Source organism: Vidua macroura, chromosome 18, assembly GCF_024509145.1.
Source record: "Vidua macroura isolate BioBank_ID:100142 chromosome 18, ASM2450914v1, whole genome shotgun sequence".
Lineage (NCBI taxonomy): Eukaryota > Metazoa > Chordata > Aves > Passeriformes > Viduidae > Vidua > Vidua macroura.
The window spans coordinates 7,991,846-8,010,438 of record NC_071588.1 but is presented as its reverse complement, the minus strand read 5'-3'; the positions used below and the strand labels follow the sequence as shown (position 1 = coordinate 8,010,438).

Below are 18,593 nucleotides of genomic sequence, written 5' to 3'. Positions count from 1 at the left end.
ATTGCACCTTACCAGCACATTTTGGGTTTTACACAGCATACAAAAATTCTGTCACTTTTCTGAACTACCTTGCTGGGCTTCAGGTCTCTGGAAATGGAAACACAGATGTTTCTGCTGTCTTTTGAACAAATAATGCCAGGCCAATTAATATGTAAATGGTACAAGTCTCTGTGACAGTGGAGTGCACTTCTAAATATTTTCACTTTATCTTTCAGTTGCAAACAGCTCAGTGAATTAAATTAAATCAGATAAGTGTAGGAAATTAATTTATTTATCACAAAATAATCACTGCCATTTCTGCAGTATTGAATTACTAACTAGTTCAGCCCTATCATATATTTAAGACTTCTTTTACTAGGTGACTGCCATGTTTTGAAAAATGGACAAATTTTCAGGTACAAGCACCCTTTAGCTTCAGCATGTTCTGTCATACTGGGAAGATGAGAAGTGGGAGCTAGTTTTTCTGCTGGGATGTGTTGGTAATTGCTTTACTGCCAGGTTCTTCAACCAAACGTGTAACATAAAGCATAAACTCTCCTTGTCTCTCCTTTACTGTTTTTTTTTTTTGTTGGTTGGTTTTTGCTGGTTTTTAATGCTCAATTTTTCCCAATATCTGCTGGAAGTGCCCAGAATGCTTTTGCAAATTTTAGAATTGATCAGCTGTTGAACTGATTCCCAGGTCATCCAAATGTAGCTATAAATCAGTCAGGAGTGTGGAATGCTGTGTAAAAATAAAGTTATTAAATCTACATGGACACCTGAAGAAGTCTCTGCCAATAGATAAAAATTTTGCATGTCAGCATTTTACAGTGTGGGCAATAGAATCTGAGGCTCCTTATGTAGTTTATTTTAGGCTACAGAATTTGTTGATTAATGTGTTAATACTACCTGGAGAATAATTGTATGAGGAGATTGTGGAGCAGTTTCATTCAGCAGCAGTAACTTGGTGGTTTGAGTGGCCCATTGAAATTTGTGTAGGTTGAGTAAAATGGTCACTTGACATCTCTGCCTGAAGAGATAATTATGCTTTTGACTGATTATCCCAAAAAGAAATTGTGGCTCTAATGACTCATTTTAAAATAGAGCACTGAGAAATCAGCTTAGCCTCTTAAATGTGCATATTCCACCTAGCCATGTCTGAATGCAAATAGAAGCATTCCCTAAGGATTATATTGAAGCTGCAGCAACTCCTCCAGTGTTTGCTTGCTGTAATAGCAGCCTCCTAATCAGTTCTTTAAATATTTCTGCTGCTGCTAATCTGAGAACAATAGCAGTATGAAACAAATCCTTTAAAATGTTTTCGTTTTTCTTTAACAAAATAAAATGTTGAAAATCCTTAAATACCAAAGTACTGAAGCAGCTGAACAAGCTGGTTTATGCCATTCCTGCTCAGTGATTCATGGCTGGTTTTCTTATGGGGTGATAAATTTAAACATAATTGAAATTGGACAGTAAGGACCTGGTTTGATTGGAATTGCAGTGAATCCCCTTCTAGGAAAGAATTGTGATGACTTAATAGACTTGTACTTACCAATATCAAGGTTGCATAGTGGATAAGAATTCTTACCTCCTTTCCTATTTCTCTTTAGGAGGGAAAAAAACCAAAAGAGAATTAAGGAATGTTACAGCTTCCTTGTATGAAAAACCACAGCCTGTGCCAATTTGACTGTGGCAATAACAGCCACAGGGGGAGGCCAGTGGGCTTTGGTCAGTTCTTGGCCTCCCTAATGTCAGAAGCAGGTGCTGGGGAAGGGTAGAGAAACAAAGCAGTTGCATTTCATGCTTCCTTTGAGACACAAACAAGTGCTGTCCCAGTCCTTGTGCTCAGGGCCATCCTGAGCCAGGTGTGGTTTCTGTGTGTTTGGTCACTGTCAGTGGTTATCTGGGAATCTCCATTCACTTCTTCCCAGATCCTTACAAAATTCTAGCCTGTGCAGTATTTTGTGGTGAGTAGATCTGCAGCATAGCTAGATATTGTATGAAAAACTACAACCCTGTGGAACAGTGTAAATAGTGCTGGTTGCTCTTATTAATGGAAGTTAAAATCCCTACAATGATTTCTAAGCAAATTATTTTGCAAATATTCATTATTTTACTTGCTATTGGAAAACCTTTCATAATAAAGGACAGAAAATATTCCTGGGTTGAATATTGTGAGATATTAGGGGGTTTTGCCTTGATCTACAGGAGTATGTATGTTTATCATCAGACTTTTATGCTTTGGTACTTAGATGAAAATAGTTATTCCTACATCAATAGAAGCTCTAGTTCATGAGCTATATCAAATTTAGCTACAGTATCTGCTCTTTTTCCCACTCTTCCCTCTGACTACTTTCTTAGAGCCTATTGCTCTGCTTCTATGGCAGAAACAACAAATCTGAGATATTTCAGAATCTGATGGTTTTAGCTGCTCTATCAGCAATTTGAGTTTATATTAGTAGATAGCAACCACCACTTGTAATCCTGATAGGATCTGACACAGCCATTGCTGTCTTAAAGTGCTGAATGGTTTGCAGGAGAGCTGTTTGATTGTTTAGTTAAATCCCATGTACTCTAGAGAACTCAGACAGGAGAAGTACCTTAGAATTGTCATGTTTGACTGTCTTTAATGCTTCAGCTTCACTTTTTCCACTCCTGTTTTCAGGACAACATTTCCAGTGCTCACCTGTCCAAAAATAAAAGAGAAATAAAACTTTACATCACTCTAATCACTAGTCTGGAGTACCCCAGTTGTAAAGTCCAGAAGAGAAAGTTTTAAAATCAGTCTCTTTTGTACAGGAGTTCTTTGAAGTTGGTTTTGTTGTGTTGAAATAGCCTCTCAGGGTGTGCTAACTTGTAAAGAGGGGAGCAGTACAGAGCAGTACTTATTAAAAGGGAAATGTAATCACAAGTGGGGACGAATCAAAACATAAAACATCAGAACTGTTCTCACAGCAATAAACAGCATCGTTTGTTGATTTTATGTGTACATCTGTCAATCAATGGTTTTGATTCCCTCATAGAAGGAATATTCTTGAAAACATTCCTTTGAAATTTCCTTTGTGAGTAAGTCTGGCTTGAGGGAAAGAAAGCCATGAAATATTTGTTTCTTTAAATGGAAAAACTGAAATCCCTCTTGGCACTCATGTACCATTGTTGGCTTCAAGGTGGTACTAAAAGTTCCCTTGGAGCAGATTCAAGAGCTGAAAAATATGCTGCCCAGGGTGGAGCTCAAAAATGCCACCTTTATGCACAAGCATTTTGGTTATAAACACACACTTAGCAGGAAATACTGCAGAACATTCACTAGGGAAAGAAAATTGTGGGAGCTTTTTATTTCAGACTGGATGCCATTCTTTTAAAGCATTTGAGTTTTGATTTTTGTCATTCAGAAGGTGGCAGAATTAGAGAAGAAACACAGAATTAGAGAAGAAACAAGAAGAATTCTCTAATTCTTCTCAATAGAATTAGAGAAGAAACACATGTTGAAAATAGGCAAGAAATCCCTAACTTCATGGTACCTAAACTCATGCCATCCCTGGGCCTGACAGAGCAGAGAACGTGGGTTTCCCAGTCACTGCTGCTGTGTTACAGAACAATTTTGGCTTCCTCTGCCCCCTCAAGGCAGTTGTGGCTGCTGGGTTGTTATCCTGGCATGTGTTGCCTTGACTTGCTGTCTGCTCCTGTGGTGTGCATCTGGGCAATACACTAAAATCTCAATAACCAGAGATAAAGATTTGTCTGGTAATTTGATATCACAACAAGCATTTAGTAGAATTGCTGACGCATGCTATTCTCAATGAGCTGAAGGCTCACAAGTCATTCTTAAATCAGAATTAAGACCAATCCCAGAGGAATTTATGGGCAAGCCTAATCCTATCTCATGAACTAAACTAAGGTAAGCTGTATCACAACATAGTTCCTTCCAGTGCTGGATCTCAGTTTATTTTATTAAGAGAACAGGTGATTTTTTTAATCCTTGGTTCAACAACATCCTTCTCTGAAGTCTTTACCACTTGCTTAAGAACTGTAGATGACTTCTCTGGGTATTCCTTCATGTTAATGACAAGGTTACCCAAGTACCATGACATTCTGAGTCCTTTGTTTTCTTTTCAAAACCAGTTTTAATTTAGATGTTTCCTTTCTGGCCCTTGCAAAAGAGATAATGCTCCCTTACAACAAAAGGGTGCTGTCTTTTATAGCACTTAGAGTCACCTCATTGCTGCAGCTTGTCTGTTTCCAGTCCCTTTGGTGTTGGTGTCTCTTTCCACTGTTTAGCTCAGTGGAATTTACTTTCATTTAATCATTCATTTGCAGCATGTCAGTGGAAAATCGGAGGTACCTGCCATTGAATTGGAAACAATTCACAGGGACAGTCAGCTTTTAGTATGTTTTTATTTGCTGAAAGGAGTCACCAAGGGGCTCTCAAAATAAATATGCCATTAATAATGATCTACTCTCTGATCTGAAAGTCTAACTGGATCAGTAGTCTAGAAGGAAGGGGCATGTAAAATAGTGTTTTCTTTAAAAACTGGTGTAGTCAGTGAAGTAATTCACGACTCAAATAGCGAGAATACAGCATGGCCTTGATCAAGCATGGTCTGAGATTACCTTCTTGGGCCCTGGCTAAGTTCCTCATCTGAGACCATGCACTGACCAAAATGTCCCCATCCCTACGTACAGGATGACATTCATCTTTAAAAAAATTAGCGTTATAAGTGCTTTTCCTGAGGCTGCTGTTCTTCCTTCAGGGAAGTCTCTTTTAACTGGAAAGAGCTTTGCTACATCATATGGAAGCTATTAAAATTAATAAAATAAAAATTTTGAAAAAAATGGTCCTCTCCAAACAGTTCTGGGATTTTCCAGTGGGGACTGTTAAGTTCAAAGAAACTCAAAAAAGTCTTTGGCTATGTCCAGCAAATCACTTGTGAGGGGGCAGACTGTCTTGGGAGCTTTTTTCACAGGATCTCAAATTTGAAAAGCTATTGCCCTACGATGGAAATAAGATCTCAACAGCTGCAGAACTAGTGCTGTAATATAATTCTGCAAACTGATCCTTTAGCTGAGAACTGTGGTGTTTCATGGTACCATTTGGTATGTGTCACACTGCTCAAATAATTGCCTTCTAAACAGAGCCAGGGCTTGTTTAGTGTTTAATTTACACTGTCCATGCTTGCCTCAATTACACAGTCATTGCTTACTAGGTTAAATCAATATCCAGTTTTCAGATATATCCAGATTTCTAGAAATCCAATTTTGTCTATAATTGAGAGTTCAGGTCTGTCTAGTACAAGACCAGATTACCACCCAGCATTGTTTGTGGTATTTTCCTTGGGAAGTTTAAGATGTTGTCTGTCATCTGAAGCTTTACTTTCTCACTTGCCAAAATCTTCATGGCTGAAAACATTTTCTACTTTAAAAATATAAAACCTGGTATGTTCTTCATTATTTATAGCTCTTGTCAGTAACATTCATTACCCTCCAGGTTTAATGGCTCTGCAAGTGTGTGCTATCAGAACAGCACCATTTCTGGACTGTGTAAAAGTTACATTTTGAAAAATTAAGCACTATCCTTTAAAGACCTATATGCACATACTGTAAAGCACTCGTGGAATTTCCCAGGCATGTCTGTTCTAGGGAGGAAAACACTGTTCTCCTAAAACATTCTAAGGAAAAGCCAAACCACTCTGCAGTTTTTCCTCTCTGTCTGCCTCTTTTCTCTCCTTATGACATTTTTCTGCCTCTGTAATCTGCCTCTAACTAGTTAAGCAAAACTGCCTCCCATTCTTCCTACCAAAGGACTGAATCTCCCTCCAGTGTTTAGGTTTCTTTATCCTGTTATTGGGCTGCAGTTTGTTCACACCCACAAAAACAGCATACATGGGTGTTGTTGGATTTGGTTACCTGCTTTGCAAATCCAGTGTGTGCTGTTTCATGAACATGAAGAAGGGGAAGAGTATTGTTGTTTCAGCTGGTTCCACTTGCTGTGTAGCCATGTAAGTAGATTAGCTGATATCAGTGCCAAGGACAGAGTAGTTAAAACAATAACTTAATGAACATATCCTTTTTATGAGACTTTTTCCTTGCAAAAGCTACTGAATTCTGACTCATTTTTCTGACTCGTACTGAATTGCTGGCTCCTGTTGTAGAATATCCTCTTAGAAAAACTGTGTCAAAAGGACAGAGCTTTCCAACTGCTGCATACAAAACTGAGAAGGGGACCTGAAAAGGACTGAAAATGACAGGGTGAAGTACAAAAATAGAAAATAAAGAACTAAGAGGAAAAGAGAGACTGAGTAACAATAGAGGGTAAGCAGTAAATCCGGTTTGCCTTTCTAGCTCAGGAAGGTGTCTTGGAATCTGTATTTCAGGGCACCCACTGGGTGGTCACCAGAGCTCTTTGAGTGTGTGAAATGAGATGGAAAACAATAGCTCAGCAGCAATTGCTTTTTTCCCTCTGATGAGGTGTTCCTTGAATTGCCAGCACGACTCCTGCTTGATTTAGCAGTGAATACAGCCAGGCATTTCCTGAAACGACAGCACTACATGGCACTATTAGAAATGCTAAGTGAAAGGTTCTGCTGTGAGTAACGAGGGAAAGGGAATAGGATACGGGAGTGTGTCCCACTAAACTGTCTGTGCAACAAAAGGGAGAATGAAATGTAGCACAGCTGCACAGGGGTCATCTACCCAGTCTGAAAACCCTCATCTCAAATAGGTGATAGGAGCCAACAAGATCTGTTTGAAAGAGATATACCTTTTTGGAATGGTTAGTAGTTAAAGCAGCTTTGTTGTCTTACTAACTTGTCTTTTTATTTTAACTCGTATTATCTAATAAAATCTCAACTATCTCAATTCTCATGGGGAATTTTTGCCAGTAAATGTAGATATTGTTTGTGTTCTGGGCTGATATCCCATTCTGACAAGTCTCCATGTATGTATATATCTGCTTACTCATCTGTTCCATTATCTCCAAATAACCAATAAATTATTCCTTTCAGAAAGGGTATCTTCTCTGAGCCTTTCAAAGATACAAATACAGTGTATGGCTCCAAGAGTACTGCACTGACTTGGCAGAAACTATTCAAGAATCACTGCTGCCCCTCCTCCTCCCTGATTACAGCCCTTAGGAAAGAAATGTGATGAGTCCTCATTTTTTTGCTATTCAGCACATATTTGTGATCTTTTCTTTCATTAAACTTTGTATTTCCTCTTTGCCTCACCTTCTCCCTTCATCAGGATGGATGTTAGAGAGCACCTCATGCAAATGTACGGGGAGACCCAAAAGGACATTACTGTGACAGATTAATTAGTTATTAGCTAAGCAGTGTTCAGTCTCATCTCATGCCTTTATATTTAGTTACTTGTGCTGGTTTTTATCCAGTGTCCAGTCACTCATATTAGTTCTCTAATTTGTTTTTAGAACAAAAAAAATACTCTTGTACATGTCTGAGATGAGTTTTAAACCCTCCCACTGTCCAGGGCATTTACCACCTTACCTACACACATGTTATGTGTACTATTTTCTAGTCTGTTAAAAAGGTTCTTTCCTGTTGTACTTTCAACTTGGGTACAATCTGAAACAAAATTAATTATAGTTCTACATTTACATTTTAAGTTAACTGAGCTCTTTAGTTTTTGCTTCTGCCCTGGATATGTTCATTTCCATTTCCAGGCTCTCGTTCCTGTTAACTGTTTTTATCAGTGTGCAGTGTCTGTGCTTTCAGTGTCACCTCAGACACTCAGTTTGGTGCCTACAGCAGAGTGGGGTCTTACCCCACTTTGCTCATTGTAAAGCACTAACATTATGTCTTTCCTTTTTCTTCCTCTGAGGTAAGACCCTTCTGTTTGATTCAAACTTCCTTGCAAGGTCACAAAGTGAAGTTTCACAGCAGTTTAAGAGCTCCTGCATCCTGCCTGCCCATGTTATGAGGCCAGGACAGACCTAAGACCTTTTGGTTCAGGAAAAGGATTGCAGTTTGCCCTTTCCTTCACAATCTGAATTCCTGTGTAGTAACAGGTGTTGAAACTGAAATTCTCAATTTCTTATTGTGACGTGAGTCAGATTTCAGTAACTCTATTAAGGAGAAAAAACTTGGTCTTAAAATTTTGCGCCCCCTCCCAGCCTGTCTTTGAAGTGGGCTTGTTTTCAACACACCAGTGCAGTTCATTGCAATCTGCCAGAGGCCATTTATGCAAGGCTGTATACATTTTGCAGACAGAAAGAAAAAAAAAAAAATCTCCAACCTTATGAGAGAGGCAGTAGAAAAAGGGATTGCTCTTCCCACCACCAATTATCAGCCTTTAGGACAGATGTCAGTAACGGATTCAGAGTGTGAAATGAGCCCATACAACATCAGGTATGAAGTCAGGATTGCTGTAATGAACTAAAAGTGCAGGTTCTAAAGAATGTAATCAGCTCAGCAGGAATCTGGGCAGGATGCCATGGATAATAGCTTTCCTTTTAGGAGGGACACTATAATGATGATATGGATGTCTTAAATAGTTGTGGTCATTAATAACCCCAGGTAGACAAGAAGTCTCTTTAATATTATCCAAACAACAACATTTTACCCCTGGAGTCTCAGTATGACATTGGCTTCTGGGAATATCCACTATCTATAGTTGCAGAATAACTGCTTTAGTGATGTCTTTGTTTAGTTTCTTCCTAATGGAATTCCCACCCAAACTGCTGCCCAATCCACATTATTACAGTACATAAAGATTATATTTATGGGGAAACTAGTTCCATATGTCTGAAAAAGGACATTACCATGTCATATCTTTCTGAAAAATGGAAACTCCTCTTCCATCGCACAAGCTGTGGGAGTTAAGATTTTATAAAATTGACAGGTGTTTGGGTGCAGAGATATTCTCACCTGGTCAGACAAGAAAATCAGGAGAAAACTTTGGGACAGCCTAAAAATAATTTAAGGGTCCAAGAATATAATGGAATTCAAGTAGATGTTAAATTTTTAAAACTTGCCTTGCATGTCAACATTTTGAAATGTCAACAGTATAACAAAAATAAAGTAGATGTAAACAGTGAAATGTATTATGTTGCTTGGATCTTGGCAGTCACTTCCAATGAAATAATAGCAGGAAATTATAGAGGAAAGAAATGGTGAAATCATTCTGTAGTCATTGGGTATTCATGTGAGTCTTCTGTGTCGAGATAACACTTGGGTTTATTTGTATTATAGAATGAAAGATTGCTGTTATAATTGGAAACTGTTAAAGGTTTTGTAGCTCAGGCTAAAGGTTATCCAGGCTGCTGCAGCAGATATCCTAATTCTAACAAAAGATATACAATAAGGACAGAACATTATAACTGGAAGAGTAATCTAAAAATATACACAGTGCAAGATTTCTGCCGTGCTAGGCACTTGTTAGAGCTGATAAGAATTGGTGATTGTTGTTTTTTGTCCCAATTCTTCAAATATGTGAAGGTATATTGAAACTGAATCCTACCATTTTGAGATTTCACATATGTTCTTGTCAAGCAGTGCCTATTTTTCTTTCCTGAGTGATCTTTTGTGCCCAAGCTTAAATTCTCTTAAGGTTTAAGCTTTAGTGGGAGTATTCTGATAACAAACACAGTTAATGCTAATGAGTTCATGTATGAGTGTGATAGAGGGGAATTTATTCAGCTCAGAATTTGTTTGGGAGTGGGAACAGAGCCCAGAGGTACCCACATATGGTTAGATTAATTGTCAGAGTACCTGGCATGGGATCAGGAGGAATGTCACTCAGAGCTCTGTCAACTAACCTGCATCATTGAAGCTTTAGGAACATACACAACTGAAACCCAACATGCATTTAACATTGCAAACTATTTTTGCTACCAGATTAAAATTGTTGTTGTGGGATCTGGTTTTGTGCATCTCCTAGCTTTTAGTGCATTTTTTCAACCCATAAAAATCTTCTGCTTATCTTAAAAAAACCAAAAATGTTCCACAGCTGGCACAGCTGCTACTAAAGACCTAAAATGTGTGCATGTGTATCTTAGCTCCTTGCAGGACATAGCCAGCAATGAGATGCACGGGATGATACAACTGGCACAGAGTTCACAGCTTGCTCACTGGATCAGAGTCATTTTGAGAGGGTTATCTGTTGTTTGCCTGGAAAAATCAGCTATTTTAAACATTTACTTTTGTTCTCCACTGTAAATAAACATGAACAGGCTTAATCTCATCTGTTTTGTTTGTGTACACCAGAGCACCTCCCTGGGCCACGCAAAGTCTCTGTCTGGCTGGTGCAGCCTGGAGGATCCACCAGAAGGGAACTTCCCTGGGTTTGGAGCTGAGGTGTAGTAAGGAATGGATCCACTGCTATTGCTGTACATAATAGCACTGAGGCACTTCATCATGCCTGAACGAAGGCTATGTTTTCCAAAAGAAGGGGTAACCTGTGTGGATGTCATATCAACTGGGCTTCAGGAACCCCTTGTACCTGCTATGAATACCCTGCCAGCTGCTGCCAGGGCTTTAGTCAATGTCAGTAGCTTTTGCCATTCAAGATGCTCTAATGAGGATCAGAGGAAAAGATGTAGCTTATTTTATTTTCTGCCTGATTTTCTAGCTGGTCAAAGTCCTTCTGTACCAGGTATTGGAGATGGTCTTGTTGTTTACTCTCCATTATTAATGTAATGAGATTTGTGTGTCTTATTGAAAAGGCTGTGGCTTGTGGAGTGAGGTGTTTCCCTTTTTATTTGCCTTTTGTAGCCTGAGACCAAAACAGCTGGAGTGTAGTCTCAAAACTTATTCTTCTTTTGCTTTAACCAGTGCAGTATGTACAGTACCCCATGCTGTATGATTCTATTGTTCTCACATCAGAAAGCTAAAGCCAGTAGTTCAGTTAACACACCAGTTAATTCTTGTCAGGATGGTTGACATCCAGACTCATTCATATATTCATTTCCCTGTATCACTTTTAAAGCAGACTCTGAGTATTTTCGCATTTTAAGTGGTAAAGTTTGTGTGATTTGATCCCCCCTTATCCTGAGCTTATTTGGGTACAGCGACCAGCAACCCAAACCATAGGTGGAGTTTCAGAGAGGCAAAGCTCTCCCTTAGGGCAGTAGATGAGTGGCCAGGGAGCAGCTGGACTCAAGCATGAGGAGAAGACTGGCACAGGCCCTGGGAGATGCCTTCAGCACAACACTTGTGTTTCCATGCTGAGTCCTACTACTCCTTACCTTTCTCTGCCCGATTTTGGGTTGAATCCACATGGTGAGCTTTGGAAGGAGGGGGGAGCTCAGTGTTGTAAACAAAATCCCAAAATGGCACAGACAAAGGATACTGCTAAATTGATTCATGATGTCTCAATCCATGCTTAAGAAAAAGGTGAAGCAAGTCTTGTGTATCCAAGCAACTGTAAAGCCTTCACTGTTGCTGTGGGAGGTTTTATCAGTGATGCAGTAGTTGAAGTTCTCCTTTTCTTTTAATTGAGGGTAGTAGTAGGTAGAAGAAGGAGGTTTCTAGACAGACCCTATTGCTGCAGAGAGTCAGCAAGGAACAATCTGGAGCAGTGACACACACAGACACAAAGGTCTGATCACAATAAAAATGGTAGAAGTCAGTCATGTCCAAAATATAAATATAAGAAACTCCTGAGGCTTTGCTTGTGGAATGATTTGTGTTATCACAATCAGGCTACTAGTAAAACCAACGCAGTATTTGACCTGAAAAGAGAATTCACCTGCTCTCACCCAATTAATGTAATACAGCAGGAATATTTGTTATGTCTTACCAAGCAGACTTACAAAAGAAAATCCTCAAACATGTGCTTAATTAATGATTTTCTTCTTCGGTGCACACACAAAAAGGGATGCATTGTGGGTACCATCTGATGCTGAATAGTGCCTTAATATATTGTTCTAGATATGTATTAATATGGCATTTAATGTGGCATATGGCTCCTGATAGGCAGGACTATCTTTTAGCATTACAGATATATGGATGAGTTGGAGGAGACTTGCTTTTGGGGTTTGAACGATGGCCAAGGAAAAAGAACAAGTTCCTTGCATAATATTTAACCAGAGAATAGATTTTAAATAAAAAATCTGAAGTTACACTGCTTTCTCACTTCAAGAGTAAAATGTTTTGTATGTTTCAAAGAGCAGATGCCCAACAAACATCTCTGTACAGGAAAAGGAAATATTTCCTTAAACATCCTGCAGCAAACGTGACTGATTGAGCTTCCTTTTCCCTCTGCCTGGTGCATTTCCCTTCTTTGCACAGACAGGATCTAACCAGATTTGCAGGGTATGAACTGCAGGTTACTTTCAAATTCATAACTATGAAATGGTTCGTTTAGCAGGACAAAGGCCAAGCCGACAGACACCCTTTTTCCAGCTCAGCATGTGCATAGCAATGGGAGGGTGGCAAGGAGCTTTTGTTAATCTCAACCCAGCTGGCAAGTATGCTGCAAAATGAAGGCTTTGAAGATGTTTTTTCTTCATTTTTAAAGCAACAGTTTGTTAGAGCAAAGCTTGAAAATCTTGCAAAAAAAAAGCACATTAAATGTGCTCCCTGGCAGTCATATAACTTAGGTTAATTTCTCCACTAGCAATTAGTCTGTGTAGTTTAGTTTACCCGTCTTTATTGGTTTTAGGGTTTTTTTTTCATAGATTCTGTTCTGCTGCATCTGTGAAAATGTTTTTCCCCAGCTTGAATGCATAAATGATTGGCAGAAAGAATTAGGGTATCAGGTCAGGTTGGGGCCGATCCAAGCAGCAGGGTTTTTTTCCTTTTAGTTTAAATGTGTAGAAATTGAAAGCTTTAAAAGCTTCATGTTTAGAGCTGTTCCCAAAATAGCTGGGGCACACACTCCACTTCCTAATGTGCTCACATCACAAGACCAGCTGCTGCTACTTGCTCTCCTTTGTCTGAGGCTTCAGGGGAGAGCTGAGATGCTGCCTGCTCTGCTCTAAAAGGGAGCAGCCCTTCCTTCTTCCGCAGAGGTGACCCAGCTCTCCTCCCCAAAGGCAGCTCAGGTAATTTCCCTCTGGGCACCAATATCACACCCCACCTTCCTGAGCCCAAACAATCCAATGGCTTTCACAAAACACAGTGACCCTGTTCAGGGATTGGTTTACATGTTTTTATTTTTATGCGAAATCATAAATACAACATAAAAATAGTAAACAAGTGCTGTAGATTTATCTTTTCATTGGGATGAGGTTGGCCTGATCCTGAGCACTTCCAAGGTTTTAAGTTCAGGACTAGATCTTTGTTCTTAGAAAACAAATCATAGCAAAAACCAAGTTAGACTTTTACCCTGAAGCCAGTGACATCAGTAACAGCATTCTCTCAGGTTATCTTTTAAAGCACAGCAACAACTGAAGATACTGAAGAATAAGATTAAATATAAAAATATTTTTTAAATGGGCCCCACTCAGCCACAAGTTACAGTTTTGGGAGGATGATGCTGTGTTTAGTAGCACATGCACAGTTAGCACTGGCTTCTTCCAAGAGATCTTTCTGCGTAATTTTTTCAGATTTTGGTTATAAGAGGATCCAGCCCTGCCTCAATACAAGAAATTTGGCTTGTTAAAATTCCCTTCTAAGGCATAGGTTTCCCCTCCCTCTCCCAAAGACACCAGTTTTGAATTGAAATGCTAGTGATGCATTGCCCAGAAGCATTTCATCTTTTGGTCAGACTCCAAATTCTGCAGCACTTCCGAAGGCTCTACTGTTCAGAGACGTGCAGACATTTTTGTCAGTGGGGTTTAGTTCTTTAACTTGAGACAGAGTGAGGTCCAGGATTTGGGCTAATATCTGTGGACTCATTTGCTAGACACCACAGAGCTGAGTGAGGGTGAGTGACAAATAGAGTTGGTTGTTACAATTTAAAATAATCATGAAATAAAGGCACCAAACCACATAACAAGCCAACTTTGGTAGATTTCTTGCAAAATATATGCATTTAAATACATTTACAGTTTACAAGGTTACACTGTTTTTAAAAAGTTGCAATGATGAAATACAGCATATTTCACTCTTGTACCAAAACTATATATCACATCATAAAAATAATATTACAGCTTTTATTTAAATGGAGACAGTATTAGAACTGCACCTCTTTATAGAGCAGAAGTAGTTGTAGCTCTGCTTTTGTATTCTCTGATGAGCTCAGACCCTGCTCTTTATGTGTTTAAAAAAAAAACAAAAACAGTTATCTTCAAAAGGGTAAATCGTGCTAAATATTCAACATCAAAAATTGCAGAGGCAAGGCTTTAGTCTCTCATTCCAGCTTATGAATTGCTGACACTGCCAAGGATTTAAGTTTGCTAAGCAAGGCAAGAACAGAGTCAATGTAAATCTGTCAGACCCACAGTTATGGTTTGTCAATAAGTTTGGTGTTACCAGAAAGCTGTAAGAGTTAATGCTCAGGTCAGGTGTGCACTGTATTGCTACATGATTGTAAGGACCTATGAGGTTGTAGGGTTGATCTCTGAGGAATATAAACAGCACATTTCCTCCCTAACTCTTGGCAGAAATCTCCTTATGGCAATGCAGATGCTGCCACAGTGAGTAGCGTAATCCTGTGTGGATTTACAAGTAATTAGATTGGAGGAGTATCACCCCATCCCCTTAAGCCCCTCCCTTAACAAAGTTTGTCTCTGCAGTGTAAAATGAAAAAGTGTAAGCTAATATTTCAGACTGTGGTAAAGTTCAGGAGGTGTTGACCTCAGGAAAATTAGAGTTATGTTGCCTAAACCATCTTCCTTCCAGTCTGCAGTGTTACTAGGGCAATGCAGAGGAGCTGAGAGCTGTGAGAGTCATGACTTCACAACTGATCACCTGGCGTAAAGTCTTGGATATTTTTGGTAAAATTCTTCTAGCAATTTTTTGCTTGATTTGGTAAATGAAGGAAAGCACGTGTTAACAAAACCATGGTGGGGAGCCAACCAAGTGCACGTCCAACTGAACACACATTTCAAAACTGGCAGCAAGCAGAGCTTGGCAAGAAGGCCACAAAGACATCATTCCCCCCAACCATCAGTATCTAGGGCGATTTTTATGTTTCCAGTCTCTTGTAGTGCAGATGAGAGGAGCAGAGGCCCCGCTGGAGCCAGGATATACAGTGATCTAGATTTCTTAATCTAGTCCTTGAATAATTCTGGCAATGAGTTCATATTCAAGTAAAAACAGAGCATAAGCTGAAGAAGAGATGAAGAACCTCAGGACACAACCTACTGTTACCTGATTTGTACTCCACTAAAGGACAGCAACTACCTGAAATCTCTTTCGAGGTTTCAAATACACGCAGACCAATACACTTCAGTGATGGACTGAAACAACTGAAGAAAGTCAAATAACTTTCTCCAAAGAGTTACTGCTTGTGGGATTAAGGACCAAGGTTAGTGTCAGGATCCCTATTTTAATTGCCCAAATAGATCGAACCCCCCCTTATCAATGTCCGAGCAGGAACTGCCAGATGGAGCCTTTTGGGAGAGATAATGAAGATGGGAAGCTGCTCCTCGGCTCTGATGCGCACCCGACGCCCGGTCCCAGCAGCCAGGCGGTGCCCCGAGGCACCGGCCGCGACAGCGGGCGCCAAAGTACTCACAAGTGTCACGGGAACGCCGGGGAACTGTCGGGGCCTGCGGCGGGAGCCGGGCGGGCAGGCGGCGGCAGCTAAGCCCGGACGGGGCGTCCCGGTAAACGCCGCCGTGACTCGCCGGAGCTCCTCGGTTCCCCCAGACGCTGGTTCGCCTCCTCTGGGCGGCCGCGGAGGGCTTTGCTCGGCCGGCAGCGCGGTCGGTCAGTACCGGGAGCCGGCGGCGCCGAGCGCGGCGCTGCCCGCAGCGGAGCGGCCGGACCCGCCGGGGAGCCGGGCTGGAGGGCAGCGGGGCGCTGCCCTGCCTAGGGCCGCCGCTTCACGGGGGTCCCCGTTAAGAAAAGCCTCCAGGCAGGGGAGCGCTGGAGCTCCCCGCAGACGCTCCCGGCCCGCAGCCGTCTGTCCGTGCCCCGCGGGGCAGCCCCGCTCAGACGTAGTTCTTCTTGTCGTACTCGCCGTTGGACGTGGGCCGCCGCGGCGCCGAGTACTTGACGGGGAAGGAGGTCTCGTCGCGTTGGGAACAGGAGCAGCAGCAGATGAGGCAGCCCCCGAAGAGCAGCAGGGCTGTGGCCGCCCAGCCGATGTAGAGCGCGGCCCCCATCTCCCGCTTCTGGGACGACGGCACGGTGGGGTCGTAGAAGTCGCTGATGACGATGTTGGCGAACCAGCAGAGCGGGATGAGGACCAGAACCCCGCAGAGGATGTAGATGGCCCCGCCGGCGATCACGATGCGGGACTTCATCTTGCCGGGCCGGATGCAGTTGGTGCACTGCGCGCCCACCACGGTCACCATCAGCGCCACCAGCCCCAGCAGTGCCACGATGACGGTGAGCGCCCGGCCCGCCTGCACCTCGGGCGGCAGCGCCAGGATGGAGTCGTACACCTTGCACTGCATCTGCCCCGTGCTCTGCACCACGCAGTTCATCCACAGCCCTTCCCAGATGGTCTGCGCCACCACGATGTTCACGTCGATGAAGGCCGACACCTGCCACATGGGCAACCCGCAGGCCAGGATCACCCCCACCCAGCCCAGGATGCCCAGTCCCAGCCCCAAAATTTCCACCGCCGCCGAAGTCATGCTGCTGCCAGCGCTGTCCCACGGGCTCCGCAGGAAGGGAGGCGCGGCGCGTCTGCTGCGCTGCCCCGGGCGGCTGCCGAGCCGGTCTGAGCGCCGCGGCCGTGGGCAGTGCTATATGAGGAGCCGCGGGGCGCCCGCCCTCCGCCCCGTCCCGCCTGGCCCGGCCCTGCCGGGCAGCAGCACCGCCCGCCGCGGGCCGGGGCCGGGGCCGGGGCCGGGGCCGGGGCCGGGGCCAGGGCCAGGGCCAGCTGTCTGGCCCTCCCTCCTGCTCGGGGTGTCCCACCTGAGCCGGGAAACTTCGCTCTGCTCTCCCCGGCGCCCTGCTCCGGGAGGAGTTCGCAGGGACGCTGCCCGTTCCCAGTTAAGCGTGGGGCGGGAGGCATCTCGTCTCGGATTTCGGCTGCTCAAATTCCTTTTAGTGCCGTTATCTGTGTATTTCCTATTTACTGATAAAGTCCACAGCCAGACCTTCAGAGAGGTCTTGACAATACAGGCACCCAGCAGTGTGAAAGTCCTGGTTACTGGAGTCTAATTGATCATTTTTCAGAAGACTAAGCACTGATGGACAGGCACAGCTCTCTGCTGCACACTGTGTCAGGCAAATGTTAAAAAAACAGCGTCAAATGCTTAGGAACCACCCAGAAAATAGAAGAGCCTTGGATATGGGATCTGCATGTCACCTGCCAGTACCAGTAGACAGATTCTTAGATAGGTCCAGGAAGAATAACTACTCTTAGCTTACACCAGGCATGAAACTCTGTTTGCTCTGATCCTGGAGCCAAGAGCAAGGCACACAATTAAAACATGTTTTCACAAACATTCCAAACTTGGCTTTAGTGTTTTAATTGATCGAGTACATTTTGAGTCTTTATGGTATGTTAAGGAGTTAAGGCCCATGTCAAAACTGCTGTATTTACAAGAGGTTTTATCATCAGGACAGGCAGACATTGTAATTGCTGCAGTCTCTTCATGGACCATTGGTGTCCTGCATTGTTCTTGCAAAGCAGCCTTGGTTCAGCCTCTGCAGCCAGCAGCAGGTCTCAGCCCCCCAAGCCTGGCAGATGCAGGGAGTGTTTGTGAATGCTGCAGTTACAGCAGCTGGAGAAAGAGGACAGACCTCATCACAGCACTCACAAGGAGCTGTGTCCCAGTGGCTTTGCACTGGGTGTCTTGAGAAAGGCTTGTTTTGATTGCAATAGGTTTAAACGTTTTAGACAAAATTGAAAGTTATATTCACAGTGATTTTTGAATTGATTTGACTAGATTTAGTTTCAGTTAGCCCAAAGTGTCCTTCCAGTGTAGAGGAGATCACAGAGTTGAAAAGAACACATTTCCTGCCCCTGGATAAGTGTTTTTCTCTGTTGTACAAAAATGCACAGCACGTATTGTGGCATGCAGATGTTTGTGATCCAAATCTTAAGACTGATATGAATGCAGCATGAATGGAAAAGTGCACATGTGAAGCAGAAGCAGCAGAAGAAAGAATAAGCAACGGTTAAAGGAATCACATGGATTGACAGCTGAGCATGTGACTGCTGAAGTAACAAGCAGCAATGCCCTGTTCACATCAACAGGTGACTTCAGTGTAGTAACAGGAGGATGACAACAAGGTCACAGCACAATGAAGAAAGCCTTTCACTTCCTTTTTTTTAACAACCAGAAGATGAACTTTAGCCACAAGATACCCAAATAGCCCCAAAACTTCCAAAAAAAGAAATACAAGAATATCAGGAGCTTGTGGACTGTCATGGAGTTGGACAAGCTGACATCATGACTACAGCCTTTTGATTATCTCTGCATGAAGAGCTGTAAACAATTCTAGCATGGAAAATGTCTTCCTAACAAAGACTGCCTGGTAAACAGAGCTCAGAGGATTTATCTCCTCTTCCAGTTGTATATAAAATACATACAGTTTACTTCAATTATTCAAAACTGCAAATTCCAGTGTGCAAGTCCAGGAGGAATGTGT

The 18,593-nt window shown here is 42.4% G+C and overlaps 1 protein-coding gene across 1 annotated transcript; it reads right to left on the bottom strand.

The window, feature by feature from the left end:
- Positions 1–13,069: 13,069 nt before the first annotated feature.
- Positions 13,070–16,689, bottom strand: CLDN5 (claudin 5). Its single transcript, XM_053994218.1, has one exon. The coding sequence runs from the start codon at positions 16,622–16,624 to the stop codon at positions 15,974–15,976; it is 651 nt and encodes a 216-aa protein (XP_053850193.1). The 5' UTR covers positions 16,625–16,689; the 3' UTR covers positions 13,070–15,973.
- Positions 16,690–18,593: the final 1,904 nt, after the last annotated feature.

Excerpts from the sequence above, each read along its gene's own strand:
- CLDN5 (XM_053994218.1), bottom strand. The coding sequence starts at position 16,624 with ATGACTTCGGCGGCGGTGGAAATTTTGGGGCTGGGACTGGGCATCCTG.